The sequence below is a fragment of the Pygocentrus nattereri genome, chromosome 7 (genome assembly GCF_015220715.1).
Source record: "Pygocentrus nattereri isolate fPygNat1 chromosome 7, fPygNat1.pri, whole genome shotgun sequence".
Classification (NCBI taxonomy): Eukaryota; Metazoa; Chordata; class Actinopteri; order Characiformes; family Serrasalmidae; genus Pygocentrus; species Pygocentrus nattereri.
Window position 1 is genome coordinate 37,952,051 of NC_051217.1, and position 18,633 is coordinate 37,970,683.

General features: G+C 41.2%; 1 protein-coding gene across 12 annotated transcripts in view; it reads left to right on the top strand.

The window, feature by feature from the left end:
- gramd1bb (GRAM domain containing 1Bb) overlaps nt 1–18,633 on the top strand; it is a 217,938-nt gene that overhangs the window by 121,849 nt on the left and 77,456 nt on the right. The window contains exons 1-2 of one of the 12 annotated variants that reach the window (XM_017682557.2): nt 5,230–5,276; nt 5,478–5,702. The exons of the other annotated variants lie outside the window; for them this stretch is intronic. Of the exons in view, the coding sequence (XP_017538046.1) occupies nt 5,680–5,702 (23 nt within the window). The 5' untranslated portion in view covers nt 5,230–5,276; nt 5,478–5,679. Of the gene's footprint in view, nt 1–5,229; nt 5,277–5,477; nt 5,703–18,633 lie in introns of those variants that run through there. 12 annotated transcript variants of the gene reach the window in all.

Sequence of the window (18,633 nt, forward strand, 5' to 3'; positions counted from 1 at the left end):
TCTTCAAGGGTTCTGTAGTGAAGACAATGATTCTAAGTAGCACCAAAAAGAGTTCTCTAGCTACTGCTATGATTTCAAGCTTGTAACAATAGAAGAGCCATTTTTGTGCTTCATTAGAAGCATTTTCAAAAAGGTTTTATGTAGAAACTTATACTGCATATTTTCTTCAGTCTGAAGAACCATTTCACCATGCAAAGAACCCTTTATGCATGCAAAGGGTTCTTTGAGTGTTCATGGTTCTATATAGAACCATTGTCTTTATTACAGAACTCTCAAAGAACCATCTATTTAAACAGTGTAATAGTAATAGTATAAATGTATAGTCAAATACTTAATTAAACGTAATCAAGTAAACTTGCGTTAAACAGTAGAATTCTATGGGACTCACAGTGGGATAGGACTGGTCTTACTGGTGAGTGTAAGAGTAAAGTGTTGATACTTGTAGTGGATAAATCTGTGTTCGTAATGGTTTTGGTGTGATAATTCTATGCAGTTATTCACTCTGATTGTGCCTCTTGTTTGTGGCACTTTATTTTTGCTTTGAATATCCTAAAACTAAAAAATCAGCCCAAACAGAATTTTTTTTTCAGTAGATTTTTTAGTTTTAAGGCCCAGTCCCATTTTGAGTGTCACTCTAACCCCTTGGAACTGAGTTACAAGGGGTAGTGGTTGAAATCTACATTAAACTAAAGTAATACAATGGTTATTGTAATTTTTTAATAGAGAAAATTCTCACATTTGTGGGTTTCTTTGGTCTCTTGTTCAGCCGTCTTGCCAATGTTTCTTTTTTTCTCATAACACTCTGTTTGGAGACTCTGAGAAACCACCATTTGGAGGGCCATGTAGCCCTAATGCTTCACCCAACCCCTCTATCTCAACAGAAGTTGGGACACCCTAACCCTAGACGACAATGCACAAAACACAGGGCTAAGGGCTCAGTGGTAGGGGCAAGTGGTGAAATGAGCTTGGGCCTTAAGAATAGGAAAACCCCTTTTGATGTTGTATCTTGAAGGTAGATGGAAGTTTTGAAAAACTATTACTGCTTTAGGGTGGAGTTTTGTCAGCCTCATGGTCCTGGCCTATAACTCACCCACTCGTTCACATTTAACAGCCTGAGAATCCTCCACAAGGGGGCACCATTACCACTCAAGTAGATTCTGATGCCTCCTAAGATTGGTGCTTCACATCAGTGACACTATGTCATTGTATTTTTCATTAACTAGTATATGCACGAGTTACACTATGAGTTACACTAACACAAGTTTCTATTTATCAACCTAGAAATCAGGGGCAGCTTGCATTAAGATTGGTTTATGCCACAAGGGTTATTAAAAAAAGTATGATGTTTTTGCGTAATGTGTGCTGGTTATTATAATGAGAGAACACAGATGAACAAAACCAAAAATCAAAATAAAATTAAATATTGAATTCTGACAAACAGGTGAGACTGAACTTTATAAAAACTCTAGTTTTAGGCTGGAGTCCTTTAACTTGCTCTCTTTTGGATTCCTTACATGAGCCAAGCCTCTAAACATGAGTACTGAAACAATGACAGCCTTTGTTTTGCGCTTTAGCATTTTTTTGGCAGAACATGCAGAGCCAAAGCTGTTGTGGTCAGCCAGAGACTTTTTTATAGTGGCCATCATTATAAAAATCAAAAAAGTACTCAGAACTTCATGTTTCAGAGGAGGTTTTCCACAAAAAAAGGTCCAGTTTCCCATTATTCCCTATAAGGTTAAAGCAGCCAACCAGTAATGGTTTCTTATATCCTAGCGATTAGCATCATGCTAGCTACCTTTATTTTTAAAGCATTTTTTTTTTGTCTCATACTGTGTTGAAGTGATGACTGAAATAATCTCATGGACTTGCTTATGTGGTTTTGGATGCTGTATGACATACTTTTATCAATAAAATGGGCCAAAGTAAGTCAGATAGCTATAAACAGTAGTGGCAGCCATCTAGAGGTTTTTGTTTTGTCTGAGTTTCATACATTTAAATTTAATGAAGTATGAAATTCATGATATAACACTACGCCAAACAGTCCCACATACATAAGTCTTTGTTTATTTAGCAGCTTGAAGCACATTCTTTTAGATTTAGACATGCAGTTAGCACAATGCTAACTGGTAAACGTTAGCTTCCATTGCTTGTTAGCTATATTAGCCTTGTAGCTCAACCGAAGAAGCGAATTTCAATCGTATCTTGGCTGATTGATTCCATTTTGGGGAAGGTGGGATAATGTTGTCATTTACTTTTTTTTGGCTAAACCATGGCTTTAGCCTGGCTAGCATTAATTTAAACACCCTTTGGGATAAAGGGACACAGTCGCTGACCTTTTCACCCAGGGTCATCACAGTGCAGCAGAGGGGAGGGATAGTGCCTTAAAGAAAGAGTGCAGATGGAGATGTTAATCAGGGGTCTGCTGTCAGACCACATCTTCATCAGCATAATGCTGTTAGCACTTAGCTGTAACTAACTTCTCCTCTCTCTCTACCTCTCTCTACCTCTCTTTCTCTCTCTCCCTTTCCTCTGGGAAAGCGCTAAGTGGTAGCATAATCTACTTACTTTCTGAAACAAACAGAGTGGTGAAATTAAATGAAAATGGCCTCCGCTGAAACCATGTAATGAGGTTTTTTTCACGGTCAGATCTGGAGAGAGAGAGACTGACGCAGGCCGTTGTGCATGCATTAAGAGATTAGGTTCCCTGGCTGCTGACCCCGAGAGCTGATTGAGGCCGACAGGAAGGCGTGGCTACAGGCCGCTGCTGCAGGTAGGCTAATCCTCCGTCTCTACCCACCCATGACCAGGCCACTGTCCTGGGACATGCAGCCTTGAGCGACTCCGTGACCCAAAACATATAATGCGGCATAAATATTCTATTAAGTCATTTCATTAGTAGATTGTTGAGAGGATATTTTAAGAGATTCAATAAAATCTACATGTCCAGAAGTCGGTAGACACCAGCTCACGTTTCTTCTGAAATCCAGGGCATTAGTAAGAAGTTTGTCCCCCTTTGCAGCTCTGCTCTTCTGGGAAAGTGTGAAGGTAAATGTGGGAACATTGCTCTGAGGATTTGATTGCATTCAGCCACAAGAGCATTAATGAGGACAAGTACTTGTGTTGGATGATTAGTTCTAGTTCGCTCCAGCCCATCCTAAAGGTTGGATGGAGCTCTACCACGCTAAAGAACATAGATCCACTGTTCTAAAACCTTTATACCTCTTTAGCCAACACTGAGCATTAGGCGTAGTGACCTAAGGCTATTTGAAAGCATGCAATTCTACTGGAAATGCTTTTCTGTGCAGATTATACATTATACAATAACTGTGTGTGCAACTAAATGCCTGTGATAGCAATGGGTCATGAAAGTTTTAAGTGCTGTTTATCTGATGGGCACAGTTGTGGTGTGTACCAGGTTTTGCGGGTGGTTGTTAGGAGTCCTGTTTTCTCTGTATCTTTAATGATCGTTTTTGAGCTGCAGTTTTGGAAGCTGCTTTTTTGTTCTTTGTATTCCTCATGCAAGTGGATTATCTTCTATCTACACCCCCGTTTCCAAAATAATGTTGGGATGGTGTGCAAAATGTAAATAACAACAGGATTCAATGATGTGCAAATCATTTATACCCTACATTTAATTGAAAAGAGTGCCAAGACAACTCAATATCAAATGTTGAGACATTGTGTTGTTTTTTGAAAAATGTATATGCCCATTTTGAATTTGATGCCAGCAACACATTTTTAAAAAGTTGGGATGGGGGCATGTTTACCACAGTTTCATCACCTCTTCTTTTAACAACACTCAATTCTGTAGGTGTTTAGGAACTGAAGAGATGCCACTGTAGTTTTGAAAGTTAATGTTTTGTGCAAAATGTTTTCAATGATGACAGGTCTGGACTGCATGCAGGCTAGTTCAGCACATGAATCTTGTATTATGACGCCATTTGTTGTGATACATGCAGAATGTGGTTTGGCCTTCTCTTGCTAAAATAATCAAGGCTTTCCCTGAAAAAGACGTCATCTGGATGGCAGCATATGTTTCTCCATAACCTGTATCTATCGTTCAGCATTAATGGTGCCTTCCCAGACGTGCAAATCACCCATGTGCACTAACCAATACCTGGGGGCTGGATGGTCCCTCTCCTCTTTAGCCTGGAGTATGCAGTGTCCATGATTTCCAAAAAGAATTTCAAATTTTGTCGGACCACAGGAATTTTCTACTTCACCTCAGTCTATGTTGAGTGAGCTCGGGCCCAGAGAAGGCGGTAGTGTTTCTGGAACCTGTTAATATATGGTTTCATCTTTGCACTGTAGAGTTTTAACTTGCATTTGTGGATGCAGCAACACAGTTTCACAGACTCAGAAGTGTTCCTGAGCCCATGTGGTCATTTCCTCTACAGGATCATGTCTGTTTTTAATGCAGTGTCGACTGAGGGCCCAAGATCATGGCCAGCAAATACTCGGCCTTATCTCTTACATACAGAGATTTCCCAAGATTCTCTGAATCCTTTAATTATATTGTGTACCGTAGATGATGAGAAGAAGAAGTTCTTTGCTATTTTATCTTGAGAAACGTTATTCTTGAATTCTTGCACTATTTGCTCGTGCAGTCTTTCGCAGAGTGGTGAAGCCCTCCTAATCTTTACATCTGAAAGACTCAGCCTCGCTGAGATGCTCTCATGCTGTTGACCTGTTGTCAATGAACCACCAGGTTTTTTTTTTTGCATTACACAACTTTAACTTTTGTTTCCCGTCACAACTTTTTTGAAATGTTTTGCTAGCATCAAATTCAAAATAGGCTTATTTCTTTTTTAACACTGAGATTTTCTGTTACAGCATTTGATTTGCTGTCTTTGTACTGATTATAATTAAAAGTAGGCTTTAAATGATTTGCACATCTGTTTTTATTTACATTTTGCATAGCGTCCCGACTTTCTTGCTAAAGGGATCGTAATCTCCTCAGAAATATCCCCTGAGAAAATGAATAAATTCTATTTTAAACAGGAAAATAAAGGTTTCTTTAATGGTGTTGTATGATGTCACATTCGTGCATATTTTTGCCTACAGTTTAGATGCTTTCTCTCGCGTAGTCCTGCTGAGCTACAGCAGAGAAACAGAGACACTCCCAGCTCTCCACTGCAGAGAGAGAGAGTGAGAGCGAGAGAGTGCGAGAGAGAGAGAGAGAGAGAGAGAGAGAGAGGAGGGGAGAGAGAATTAAGCCAGAGAGGGAGAGGACGAGTGAGGCAGAGGGAGAGAAATGTGAGGGAACGAAAGAGCTGGTGAGGAAAATAGCAACATCTACTAGAACTTGGACATTTTGTTCTCTCTTCTCTGTGCAGTTTGCTGTGTGTGAGGACAACACTCGTCTTTTCTGTGATTTTCTTTTTTCTCCTGACTCTCTCTCTCTCTCTCTCTCTCTCTCTCTCTCTCTCTGTCTCTCTCTCTCTCTCTCTCTCTCTCTCACACACACACACTGTCAGAGCGGCTGAGACGGAGCTTTTTTTACGCCGTGTACTGGGCGCTAACCTGGACCATCTGGTGCAGCAGGGAGCCTGTTAGTGTTAGCGTTAGTACACCGAATGGGACAGCACAGCGGGGCGCGCGTTCTCCCGTCCGGCTGGCCCGCGCGAGGCGGCCATTCGCCAGCATGCCTCACACACCCACACACTCTGCAACGCACTGATGAGAGGATTCAAACTCGCCTGGTAAGAGTGTGTGTGCTCGCGTCTGTGTGTGTTTGCACTGTACTTTAACCCCTTAACCCACTTATTAATCTTACAAGAAACTGCTCTGAAACTAAAATGCCAGTTAAGCAGTAGCCCCACCAACAGGTCCACTGTCAGTGTGCTTATACACTGCTTATTATCCGTTAATTAAGGGCCCGTGTCGTTTTTATCATTCCATTTTTCCCTTGTAGTCCAACTGAGCTTTTATGTGCCAAAGAAATCTGAATTTACAATTAAGCAGATATTTTTATTGCTTAATCTTAAGATTTATATGTGTACGTGGTCTCTTTTCTAATTGGCTGTCCTGTATTATGTCATGTTTATAAAGCAGCCCAGCTGAAACACTCTTTATAACTTCAGTGTGAAGGGCAGATTTATAACACGACATTACAGAAGCAGTAAACTGTGTCGTTTTTGCAGTTTAGGCTCTATAAAGGGACTGTAAATGGAGTGACTTTGCGCTGTGAATTACTGTAAATTACAGTAGAATTACAGTAGAATTTACAGTAACACTTTATTTGGATGGTCCACTGTAGATGCTCTGTACACCTTTTTTTACTAACATATTTCTGTTAAATGCAACTGAGTTTGAAGACGAGTGTGAAAGAATCTCTTGTGGTCCTCTTGAGATTTTATGGGCCAAGTAAGGTAATTAAAAAAAAAGGTGGGGGGGGGCACTAAACTGATTAAGCTTTATTTATTATATATATATGCACTACATAAACTGTACATAGAGTGAATTTACGGTTTATGTGTGTCCATAGCCGGTCTTTGATTGTTGGGAATGGACAGATCGATGGGCTGGCTTTCAGTGTGTGGTCAGAGTGATGATGTCTTCCAGCTGATCTTAAATGTAGTCGATCAGACCAAGACATTTTTTTTTCTATGGTTGTACAAAGGAAGTATGAGGCTAATGTGGCTAACAGCTAGTAGACCCTTATTCCAAAATAGCTCCTACTGCTGTTTTTAGCTATGTGGTGTAATCGTGTTGTTCAAATTTGTTCAGTGTTGATATTGAAACCTTTGCAGCTCCAGAGCAAAACTAAACCAAACTTGAGATGTTTTAAGATGTTTTAAGATGTTTTAAGGGAGTAAACTGTGTAAACGCTTTGGCTGAACTTTCGCTTTAAGGTTAGTTTTTATGCAGTAATATTGTCCCACATTGGACTCGGTCTGCTGGAAAGCTCTGTGTGTGTTTGGACGTTACTGGCTCTGCTCGTGTGTCTCACTCACGCTGGAGGTCTCATTAAAGTTTCCCTGTCCCCTGTCTGTCCCCCGAGGGTCCGTGCTCACGTGGAGCCGATCCTGCTCGTCCCCTCCCTCCTCGGTTTTTTGGGTATTTCTGCACCTGTACACTTCTTCCTCCCTCCCTCTCTTAATCTCTCTCCACCTCCCCTCCTTCTCTGCCTCTTTCTCTCTCTCTTTCTCGCTGGCCATGTGGAGGCTATTTTTAGTAGTGAATAGCAGGGCAGTTCTGAGGGAAAAAAAAGAACAGTGGCAACGTGCGGCTTTTTCACACTCTTTCTTTCTCTCTCTCTCTCTCTGTTGCTCTGTCTTTCTCAGTTCAATGCAGTCTATTTCATTATGGTTTATTGGTGTGACTACATTTAGTTACAGAACCCCTCTCTCCCCCTCTCTCTCTCTCCCCCCCTCTCTCTCTTTCTCTCTATCTGTCTATCTTCATAGTGCTGATAGTGTTGACCATTCTTATCTTTTTACTACCCTACAACGTTTTGGGCTGGGAGAGTCTTTTTATACTGGGTTCAGCTTTTATGCTCTGGTGCCTCAATCATGCTTAAAGTTGGTGGTGGGCTCAGTTGTAAGGGGAATTAGGCAGGGGTGTCCTCTGTCTGGGCAGCTGTATAGTCTTGCAATTGAGCCTCTGTTATGCAGGTTGAGGTCCAAGTTTCAGGGGTTGAGTGTGCCAGGGTTAGCTGATAGGGCGGTGTTGTCTGCATGTGTAGATGATGTAACTGTTTTTATTAGAGACAATGCGGATGTTCAGGCCTTGACTCAAACTCTGCGCCTGTATGAGGGTGCATCCTCTGCCCGTGTAAATTGGGATAAATCTGAGAGTTTCAATTTGGGACAGTGGAAGGGTAGAGGGGTAGAGTTTTGCCAGCAGGCCTACGGTGGGGGTTGCAGGGTTTGAAGTATCTTGGTGTATTTCTAGGAACAGTGGTGTGTCAGGATAAGACTTGGGAAGGAGTAGTGGACTGTGTCTGTGTCAAGTTGTCTCAGTGGGCTTGGGACCTGCCTCAGCTGTCCTACAGGAGAAGGGTCTTGGTGGCCAACAACTTGATTGCCTCAATGCTGTGGCACAGATTCACTGTTCTGGAGCCACGAGACCTGCTGATTAAGGAGATCCAGAGAAAACTGGTGGATTTTTTCTGGACTGGTCAACAGTGGACCCGTGCTGCCATCCTATATCTACCTGTGCATGAGGGAGGTCACGGTCTGATCGATCTGTCTAGCCGGATAAGGACTTTCAGACTCCAAACGGCACAAAGACTCTTGTATGGTTGAGGGTTGGTGTGGGCTGCTGCTGCCTGTGCTCTGCTGCGACAGGTGGAAGACTTGGGCTATGAGAGGCATCTGTTTGTGTTGTGGCTGAGAGAGATGGACCTATCTGGGAATTCTGCTTTCTATCAGTCTGTGCTGAGGGCTTGGTCCTTGGCACTTAGGACTACCAGATCTCAGGTCAAGTGTATGTGGCTGGAATATGATGATAGGACTGTGTAGAGTATTGTTTAAATGAAGTGGGTTTATAAGTCAAGTCTCTCTCTCTCTCCCTCTCTCTCTCTCTCTCTCTCTCTCTCTCTCTCTCTCTCTCTCTCTGTCCCTATTTTATTTCTCTGTCTGTTCCTCTCTCTCTTTCTCTCCTCTGTTTCTCTCTCCTCTCTCTCCTCTCTCTTTCCCTTTACCGCTTTTATTTGTCTGTTTCTCTCTCTCTCTTTCCCTCTCCCTATTTTATTTCTCTGTCTGTTCCTTTCTTTTTCTCTCCTCTGTTTCTCTCCACTCTCTCCCTCTCTCTCTCCCTCTCTCTCTGCCGGTCTCTCTCTCTCCCTCTCTCCCTCTCTCCTCTCTTTCTCTCTCCCCTCTCTCTCTCCTCTCTCTTTCCCTTTACTTCTTTTCTGTCTGTTCCTCTCTTTCTCTCCACTCTCTTTCTCTCTCTCTCTCCCTCTCCCTCTCTCTCTCTCTCTCTCTCTCTCTCTCTCTCTCTCTCTCTCTTTCCCTCTCCCTATTTTATTTCTCTGTCTGTTCCTCTTTCTCTTTCTCTCCTCTGTTTCTCTCCACTCTCTCCCTCTCTCTGTCAGTCTCTCTCTCTCCCTCTCTCCCTCTCTCCTCTCTTTCTCTCTCCCCTCTCTCTCTCCTCTCTCTATCCCTTTACTTCTTTTATTTCTGTCTGTTCCTCTCTTTCTCTCCACTCTCTCTCTCTCTCTCTCTCTCTCTCTCTCTCTCTCTCTCTCTCTCTTTCACCTCTTTTGCCCTGTTGTTTGTTGATCTGTTTTTTTGTTTATGGTGAGGACAGTTAGAGCCTTGAGGCTGAGAGCTTTTATCTCTTTGTCACTGTCTGCTCTGTGTGTGGTGGGTGTGAATGGGGACAGTACAGCCTGTTGCTGTTATGTTGGGAAGCACATTATTAATATTAATATTAATTTGAACCCCCCCCCCCCAGGCTGGAGCTGCAGGGGTGTCCACGTGAGAGCTGTGACTCAGCGCTCTCTGTGCTCAGCTGAGCTTTGTTCAGAGGGGTTGCATGGCTTTAGGGAACTCCAAGGCCCTCTCACTGCATCCAGATAGAGACCCTCATTAAGGGGGAGAAGCACTTTTATTATGATATAGTAAAGTGGAAAACGAGTGAGATGTATTTCTTAGGCTGTATTGTGATTTAGATTATAATATCTGCTATAATATACTTATTAACCTTTGCATGATCAGTTGCTCCGCAGTTGTTTAGAAGAGTTCATTTCTTTTTAATTCTTTTTTGTTATCATTTTATATTGTCTACACATATCACTTAGTGACCATTACATTTATTTAGGCTATTCATTAAGTTTTGAGAATTCTCTATATGTGTGCTTTGTCCCGCTCCCACTTGCATTGAGCTGGTTACCCGCCCACTCCCGTGCCACAACACTGTTTTTTTCCCTCCTAGTGGTGGTTTAGCTGATCACCCAGCACGGTCTTGCTGGTTGACCAGAGTACCAACATTTCAAAGAAGATAAACGCTGGTTTAAACGTTTGGTTTTCCATTGCTTCTGACCTGCTTAACAGCATCCAAAGCACAACAAATTCAAGTTTTGCTGGTGATCAGCCATTTTTGCAGGATTGTTTTTTAATGTGCAGCAGAGAAACAGCCTTATAAAGCAAATCACTGCTGTCTGACCAAAATCCTGTGTCTCCAAAATGGTCATTTTACAGGAGACGGAATAAACCTATTTTATTTTTAATGTAAGTCCATGGAACCAGATTTTTTTTTCCAAGCAATTTTGAACTGTTTCTTTGGGCCCATGTTGAAATTTACATATAACGTAAAGGACAGTAGGTGTTTTCCAAAAATGTCAAAAACTGAAAAACAAAGACAAAAACAGAAATACCAGGTTTCGGTCTAATAGCTGCAAAATGCTTTTGCAATTAAACCCTGGAACTAAATTTGTGACTGGTGTAAGCACATACAAAAAAAAGTGTAACGAGGAGCGATGAGGCGGACGCATATGCTGAGATAAGCGAGATGTATTAGGAGCAAATCCAGGGTCGTGGTCAAGACAGTCCAGGGTCAAAGAGCCAACACAGAGAAAACGGGGTTCAGACATGACAGACCAGAATACAAACAACAACACAGAGATTCAAACGAAGCAAACAAACAGAACGATACATCGAACAAAGACCAGCAAACACAAGAGGCAAACACAGGGCCAAAACAAACGCACATGGAAGATCAAAACAAAGGAGCACATGGAGTAGTGGGAGGAGCCAACTGTGACAAAAAGCTTGATATCTTGGAAAAGTAAGTCTTAGAATTAGAATTGGTATAAAAACCCAGTGTTATTCACCCAGAAATAAGCTCTTTCCTACTGTGACCAAACACTGATTTGTCCTATAACAGTGTCATGTTACCATTATTTCTTTGTACAGTTGTTATGACATACGTTTAATACAACAGTTAGTTCCGGCCACGTAAACTGATTGGTTGACAAGCGTTCTAACTGTGCTGTTTTTTCGCCATAACAGAACTTTTTTCAAAACACTGTATCACTCCACTGAGATGCCGCTGCTAAGCAGCAAATTTGACAGCTGTAGAAGCCATTTGAACGTTTTTACTTTTTACTTTGCCACAAACAAAGGATATTTTTAAGATCACATTTGACCGGCAGCCGATTTGGTCCGACTCTGAAGATGAGACTACACTAAATTCCCAAACTGTCGTCACCACTGAGCAGCTTTTCAGTTGGCAGCTGTGACAGAAGAACAACTAAATAATGGAATCAGCCAGAAATGAACTCAATACCATTTGCCAAACTAAACAGGCTGTAAGAAGCTTTACAGACTGACTGGAACAAAACAACATTAATATTGATCTGGCAAAAAATGACAAAACTGAGCTGAACTTGATATTGTGGCAGTTTTACAGCTCAGTCCGATTTGGTCAGACTCTGAAGACGAGACTGTTCTGTTCATTTCTGGCTGATTCCAGGTTGTTTAGCTGTTCTTCTGTCACAGCTGCCGACTGAAAAGCTGCTCCGTAGTGATGACAGTTTGGGAATTTAGTGTAAGGAGCTGGAGAACGAACTGCCGGCTGTGTGGCGAGTGGGCGGAGCTCATTACCCTGACATAGCAACAAGCTGTTTGTTAAGGAGTTATAAATTGGGGGAAGGAACTGAACATTAAAACATATTAAATGCCACGTTCACAGCCCAGTTTATTAATTTCCTACTTTATTTATTCAACTGTTGTATAAAAGCGATAGAATACTCGAGACCATGTGTTATCACGAATAACATCACAGCTGTGATGATCTCTGACGTCTACTGCGGCCAAATCACAGTGATTGTGATGTTATTTCATGATAGCACACTCCCTCTCGTGTCCTATTGCTTAAATAATGCTGTGATGCCATGAGGACTAACAAGAGTAAACAAGGGAAAACAGACTGTAATGACATCAAACATTAAGACATCTGTCATTACAGTCACCATAATATTAATATAAAATTACAATCTTATGTTATCAAGCAAAAGGTCATGACAACTCCTGATAGAATATGACATCTACCATAACATGTTTATGGCATGATTACTCCAGTGTTATGCAGCCAAGTTCAAATAAAGTGTATTTGCTAATTGTTTGCTAGAAATGCTGTTACTGCCAACCCTGTAACTTATTTAAGCCATTATCAGTAAAGTTGAGGCTATAACTGTACATATAACTATATTATAAACTATGAAGTATTGTTGTTTGAGGTAGATTCACATTTTTAGATTTATAATTTTTTTCACATTTTTTCTCATTTTATTAACAAAGATGAAAAATAAAGCTTAATTTTCAAGAGTTACAAAGGCCCAAAAGCACCCCAATCATGAAATCCCCCGTGGTATATATTATATATGTTATAGAATTTATTTGCAAAAGTTTGCACGCCCCTGTTTATGTGTCTTTTGTTGATTTTCTAAGTGTACATATATTCACACATACTCTACAGAGAGCACACGTCTGCTTGCTTTAATACAGGCTCACTGTTTATCTGCTGAATTTAATATATTGGGAGCATTAAGTGTAGCCGTCAGAAGTGATGGCACATTTGTTATATTTCAGCTTTTTTTTTTTTTTCAAACACGTTAAAATCAAACAAATGAAAGGAACCTGTACAGTAACCATGGCAGAGTGTGCTCCTTGCAGACGATGTGTTGTCACTTAGAAGATAAACAAAACATATCATGCAAACTTTTGCGTGTGACTGTAGTCGCCAGCATTGGCTGCTAAATGAATTGCAGTGTCTTTATTTATAATAGATGAGTGAATATCAGCTCTGCTCTCTGTTGCTATGACTCTGCTGCTGTGACTCTGTCTGTCCAGAAGGGGGTGAGATTCAAAGCTTTTTTGCATATGAGATAACCACACACACACATGCACACACACACACACACACACGCACGCACACACACACACACACACACACACACACACACATGAACACACTCATTCAAGGACTTGTGATGCTCGTTAAACTGCATTTTTCACCTAAGTCTATCCTCCCTCGTTTGTCTTCATCATTATCCCCTCATCTCTCTCTCTCTCTCTCTCTCTCTCTCTCTCTCTCTCTCTCTCTCTCTCTGTCTCTCTCTTGCTCACTCTCTCCCCTTCCCATCACCGCGTGAGTCCAGTGACCCAGCAGGAGCCTCTGATTGAAGACAGCAAGATTATTCTCAAAGGCTTTCTCTTTATCTGTCTCTCTCTGTCTCTCTCTCTCTCTCTATCTCTCTCATTCTCTCTCTTTCTGTCTCCCTCTCTCTCTCTCTCTCTCTCTCTCTCTCTCATCACCTCCTCCTCTTTTCATCACTTGTACTGGAAGGCTCTTTTTGTCACTTTGATTTCCCTTGGGACGTCCCTCTGCCCTCTCTCTCTCTTTCTCTGTCGCTCTCTCTCTCTCTCTCTCTCTCTCTCTCTCTCTCCTCTCTCTCTCTCTCTCTCTCTCTCTCTCTCTCTCTCTCTCTCTCCCTCTCGCTCTCTCTCACTCTCTCACTCTCTCTGTGTGCACCTGTACATCCAAGATGTACCTATATTCTACAGGGTGAAACAAAAGTCACAGGACATCGTTTTGTTTTATTTTATTATGGACTTTTGTCTCTGGGGTCATCTCAAACAAACTGTGTATGCTGAGAAACTCCGCAGCAAACCCCTCCTTCAGCACCGCATCGTGGAGGCTTGTGACAGCATAAAAAATAAAATAAAATAAAACTGTCCTGTAACTTTTGACTCACCCTGTATATAGAATTCAGATTGATGCGTATACCATATATCATCAATCTGAGGAACCCTTTCAGCATACAGAAAACCCTTTAGGAATCCGAATGGTTCTTTGAGTGTTCTTGGTTCTATTAGAACATTTGTCTTTACTAAAGAACACCTGAAGAACCATCTTTTTAAATATGTATATGGTTCTATATAGTGCCAAAAGGATTCATTACCTCTATATAGAACCGTGTACTGCACATACTCCAGCAAAGTGAAGAACCATTTCACCATGCAGAGAAACATTTGAGTACGGAAAGGGTTCTAAATACATGGCTCTAATTAGAACCTTTGTAGCTGGTGATGGGTAATTATAGTGTTGCAGGTTTTTTATGCGCCGATTAGGACCCCCATGGACCCTCACAGAGCCAGTACTATTTGGGTGGTGGATCATTCTCAGCACTGCAGTAACACGGACATGGTGGTAGAGTGTTACTGTGTGTTGCGCTGGTCTGAGTGGATCAGACACAGCAGTGCTGCTGGATTTTTTATACACCTCAGTGTCACTGCTGGACTGAGAATAGTCCACCAACCAAAAATATCCAGCCAACAGCGTCCTGTGGGCAGCGTCCTGTGACCACTGTTGAACGTCTAGAGAATGACGAACACAAACTGTGCAGCCTGATAGGGTAGGAGTGTCTAATAGAGTGGACTGTGAGTGGACACAGTGTTTAAAAACTCCAGCAGCACTGCTGCGTCTGATCCACTCAGGCCAGCACAACGCACACTAACACACCACCACCATGTCAGTGTTACTGACATGATCCACCACTCAAATAGTACCTACTCTGTGAGGGTCCATGGGGGTCCTGACCACTGAAGAACAGGGTAAAAGGGGGCTAAAGAAGTATCAGAGAAACAGATGGACTACAGTCTGTAACTGTAGAACTACAAAGTGCATCTATACAGTAAGTGGAGCTGATAAAATGGACAATGAGTGTAGAAACAAGGAGGTGGTCATAATGTGGCCTGATCGATGTATATATAGTTCTTTCCCTGGTAACAGAAAGCTGTACCTGTTTTCTTGACTGCTTTTATCAAGTGAGCCCTGGAAAGGCTCCTGTGTGATTGGCAGGTGACAGCATTGTGGAGCTGAGTGCATCATAGAGCAGCAAATGGGTTGGAACAGAAGCCAGATTGAATGGCATGTCACTCAAGACTGCAGAGTGCTGTGTGGTTAATAAAGCAAAAGGAATCAGTGACCTTTTAATAAATAATTCACAACACAATTGCTACACTAACGGTCCACTTTCATAAAGAAATACCCTCATTATGAGGTCCACCATATTTATAATATGTTACATATACTGCAGTGAATTACATTGATTAATATTGTACCCCATCTGTCACCTGTAGGTGGGTCATCCTACAGCAACGTCCACTTTTCAGTCTATCCATAGGTATCACTGGTGTTACTGATGGTCATCGGTGTTACACATAAGAAAGGCAACACCAGAGACATTTATTAATGAAAAAATGCTTTTTACGAAATGTCTGCTACAGAGCGTCAAACCGTGTGTTATCAATCATGGAACACCCACTAAAATGTGTAAATATCCATTTGTATTCTATTTTTTCACAATTAGCTAAGAATAAAGTGGGTCACACCAGTGACTTCAGCTAAAAGCTTCATATGAAATCATGAGCTAAATGAGAAAATGTCTGATAACTGAAAGACACAGTGGACTCACCATGTGCCTTTCCTCATAGATCCTCAGGAAATAGGTGAAAGGAAGCCGAGTGATGTCATCAGTGTGATTTTTATTTCAGCAATATTTGTGATTTTCTGTTAGGCAGTAACACCAGTGACACGACTCCTGAGGACCACAACCTGGCATTTGTTTTGTTTAATGTCATTCAATTCATATATTTCATAGTCATGTATAGATTATTGCCGTTAAAATAGCAGAAAAACCTCAAAATATGACCTCATCCTTCACACGTGACTGTGGGGACGAGCACTTCTGTGTTGCTTGGAATTCTAGATCATTTATTTACAAACCAGTATTTCTAAATTGAGGCTCAAGAAGGTGTAACTATTAAAATAACTTATTGTTTTATTATAAAATGTAAATAAATTGTAACCCTAACATGTTTTATGTGTAATATATCTGTAAACACTAGGGACTGAAACATGGATGTTTCAGGTATGTTGTTGTTGCTGTTTATGTATAACTACAAAGTTATTAGAAACACTGTACTAAAGTGGGCCTTTATTTTAGCCCACTTGTTTTTGTTTTGGCTGGTTCTGTTGTTGGTGGGTGTTAATATTTGACTGAGCTGCTCTGACACACTTTCTAATCTCGCACCACGAGACATTTGGAATACATTTTGTTACAGGAGGTCACGTTGGCCACGTGTATTGCTTTGTGATCAATTGCCAAGCGTTGCTATTTTCAAATGCGGGATGACCCAGAGACAGCCTGGTGACCAGGACAGAAAAAAAAAAAAAACACGTAGGGTCAGAGGTCTAAAGCTACTTACATCACAACTGCAAGCAGGATTTTGTGCCCTCATTGGCTGTCAGCATTCCCTAAACAGCTTTAAATGTAGGCCTACAAAAGCAAATACGTTTACATTTAATTCCTTTAAAAGATCCTTATGGTGATGCTGGTTTGCTGCAACAGTAGCCATCACAGCTTCACACATTGCACACACAACTTTGGTGGGTCATTTTGGACCATTTCTTGTGTTATTGACCTTATATAAGCACAGATTTAATCGTGTTAATCAATTTCCCTCTCGCTGTCTCTGCCCTTATTTGAGCCCCTGAGCAACAGTGGTACACGAAGTACACAAGTCATGTACTTGAGTTAAACTAGAGATACCCAAGATAAAATATTACTCTAGTAAAAGTAGAAGTTCCTCCTTTTAGACCTCCACTTGAGTAAAAGTTCAAAAGTATGTATCAAAAGTAAAAGTACTAAAAGATTAATTATCGCTCTAATGTCCTATTACCATTTTTGGAACAAGACTCTTGCCTTTTTAACTCATTTTAGGCGAAAATACTCCAGTGTCTCTCTTGGTAAATCAGTCTTTTAATAGAACATCATTAATTAATTAATGTCTATTAAATTGCTCATAAGCACAAAACACAAGGCAAACTGTTTCCATCAGGGAGAACTGACTGGCTCTGAAATCACTTTTTGCAAACAAAGTTTCAGTTTAAGATTTATTTGCAACTTAGTTCCAAGTTTAAGTTTAATAAAAACTGGCTTTAAACTCAGGATCACAAATGATCCTAAACATATCATAAACATAAACCAGCCCAAACTAATTTACTATAAAATGAAATGGTGTTTGTATAAATTCAGAAAAAAGCCGCGTCAGCCTCGACTGCATATGTGGACATATTTCTATATTGAGCTCTATTTACACAAAGTTAGGTTAGTTCATCATTTATGTTGAACAGACTCTCCCAAAATTTTACGCTGCTGTGCTGACATTGAACCGTGTGCTGCACTGGGTCGGTATGACCAACAGGTCAAAACCAGCTCTAAACAGAGTGACCGCTGGGCCCTGACTGGTGTTCTTTGTGCTTCTTTCGTTTTGACATTATGGTTTTATACACACATAAACCAAAAGGAACGACAGATTTCTCAAAATGTAGTGGAGGAAAAAGTCAGATATTTGACTTTGAAATGTAGTGGACTGAAAATAAAGAACTTCAGTAAAGTACAGATACACAATAAACTACTTAAGCACAGTAATAAATTACATTTGCTTAGTTACTGTCCACCACTGCTAAGCGATGTAAGTCTAAGTCGCCACATGGGAGCCACCAGAGCTGCTAGAGTCACCAGAGCTCCATCTCTATTGGCTGACTACCGTTTTGATCACCATGGAGTTTCACCTGCATTAATTGACCCTCCTGCTGCTGCTGCATAAACTCAAGCTATCTAATTAACCATTGCTTCACCTGTTTTTCCCTGTTTTGTATTCTAATATCTTATACCAACGCTGTTTGCTATTCATTGTCGACCAGAGGAGGATGGGTTCCCCTTTTGTGTTGTGGTTCCTCTCAAGATTTCTTGCTCTTACGGAGTTCTTTCTTGCCACTGTCTCCATTGGCGACACTCATGGGTGCTTGGACCCGGATTTTTCTGTAAGGCTGCTTTGTGACAGCATCAGTTGTAAAAAGCTCTATATAAATGGACTTTGACTTGACTTGACAGATTTCAGCATGTGCTAATGCGTTGTGGGTGTATTATCTAATAGAAGACCACATTAAGAGATTCATGAGGTTGATATGAATTAAACATGGACTCTATTGTTTCTCTCTCTTTGTTTCCTTCTGCAGAATGAAATATGCAGCTATGAGTCACTGTTGTTGAGTCGAGTGCTTCATCTCTGTAAAGAAGGTTATTTATAATGGTTAAGGTGGGAACATTTACCTCATCAAGTCACTGATTAAAGTCTTCAAACAGATTGAGGCGCATTTGGTTCCCCAGTTTCCACATTGGAACTGACCTCAGTGGACAGGCTCAGTGGACGAAGCCAACATGGCTCCTAGTTGTCATGAAGATGGATGGAGTTTCTCTTGGCCAGTGTGCTGTGTTTCTGCGCTGATGAATGCTCTTAGCTGACCCTGATTGAGGCCCTTGTCTGTACAATGGCCATCCCCTCATCCTTTAGCAGGAAAAGATGGAGGCACTGGATTGATAGGGGAAATGGAGAGATTGAGAAATGGAAGGAGGCTGAACTGGAGGCATTTTTTGAATGGATAGATTTGTGAGAGGGATGAATGGAACATACTTGAAGATTAATAGACTTTGAAATGAAGGCATTTCATTGGTTGAAGAGATGGAGAGACACAGGAATGGAGGATGAACTGAAAGCATTTGGTTGTTTAAAAAAGATGGAGGGATGGAGGTTGAAATGGAGGCATGTTGTTGTT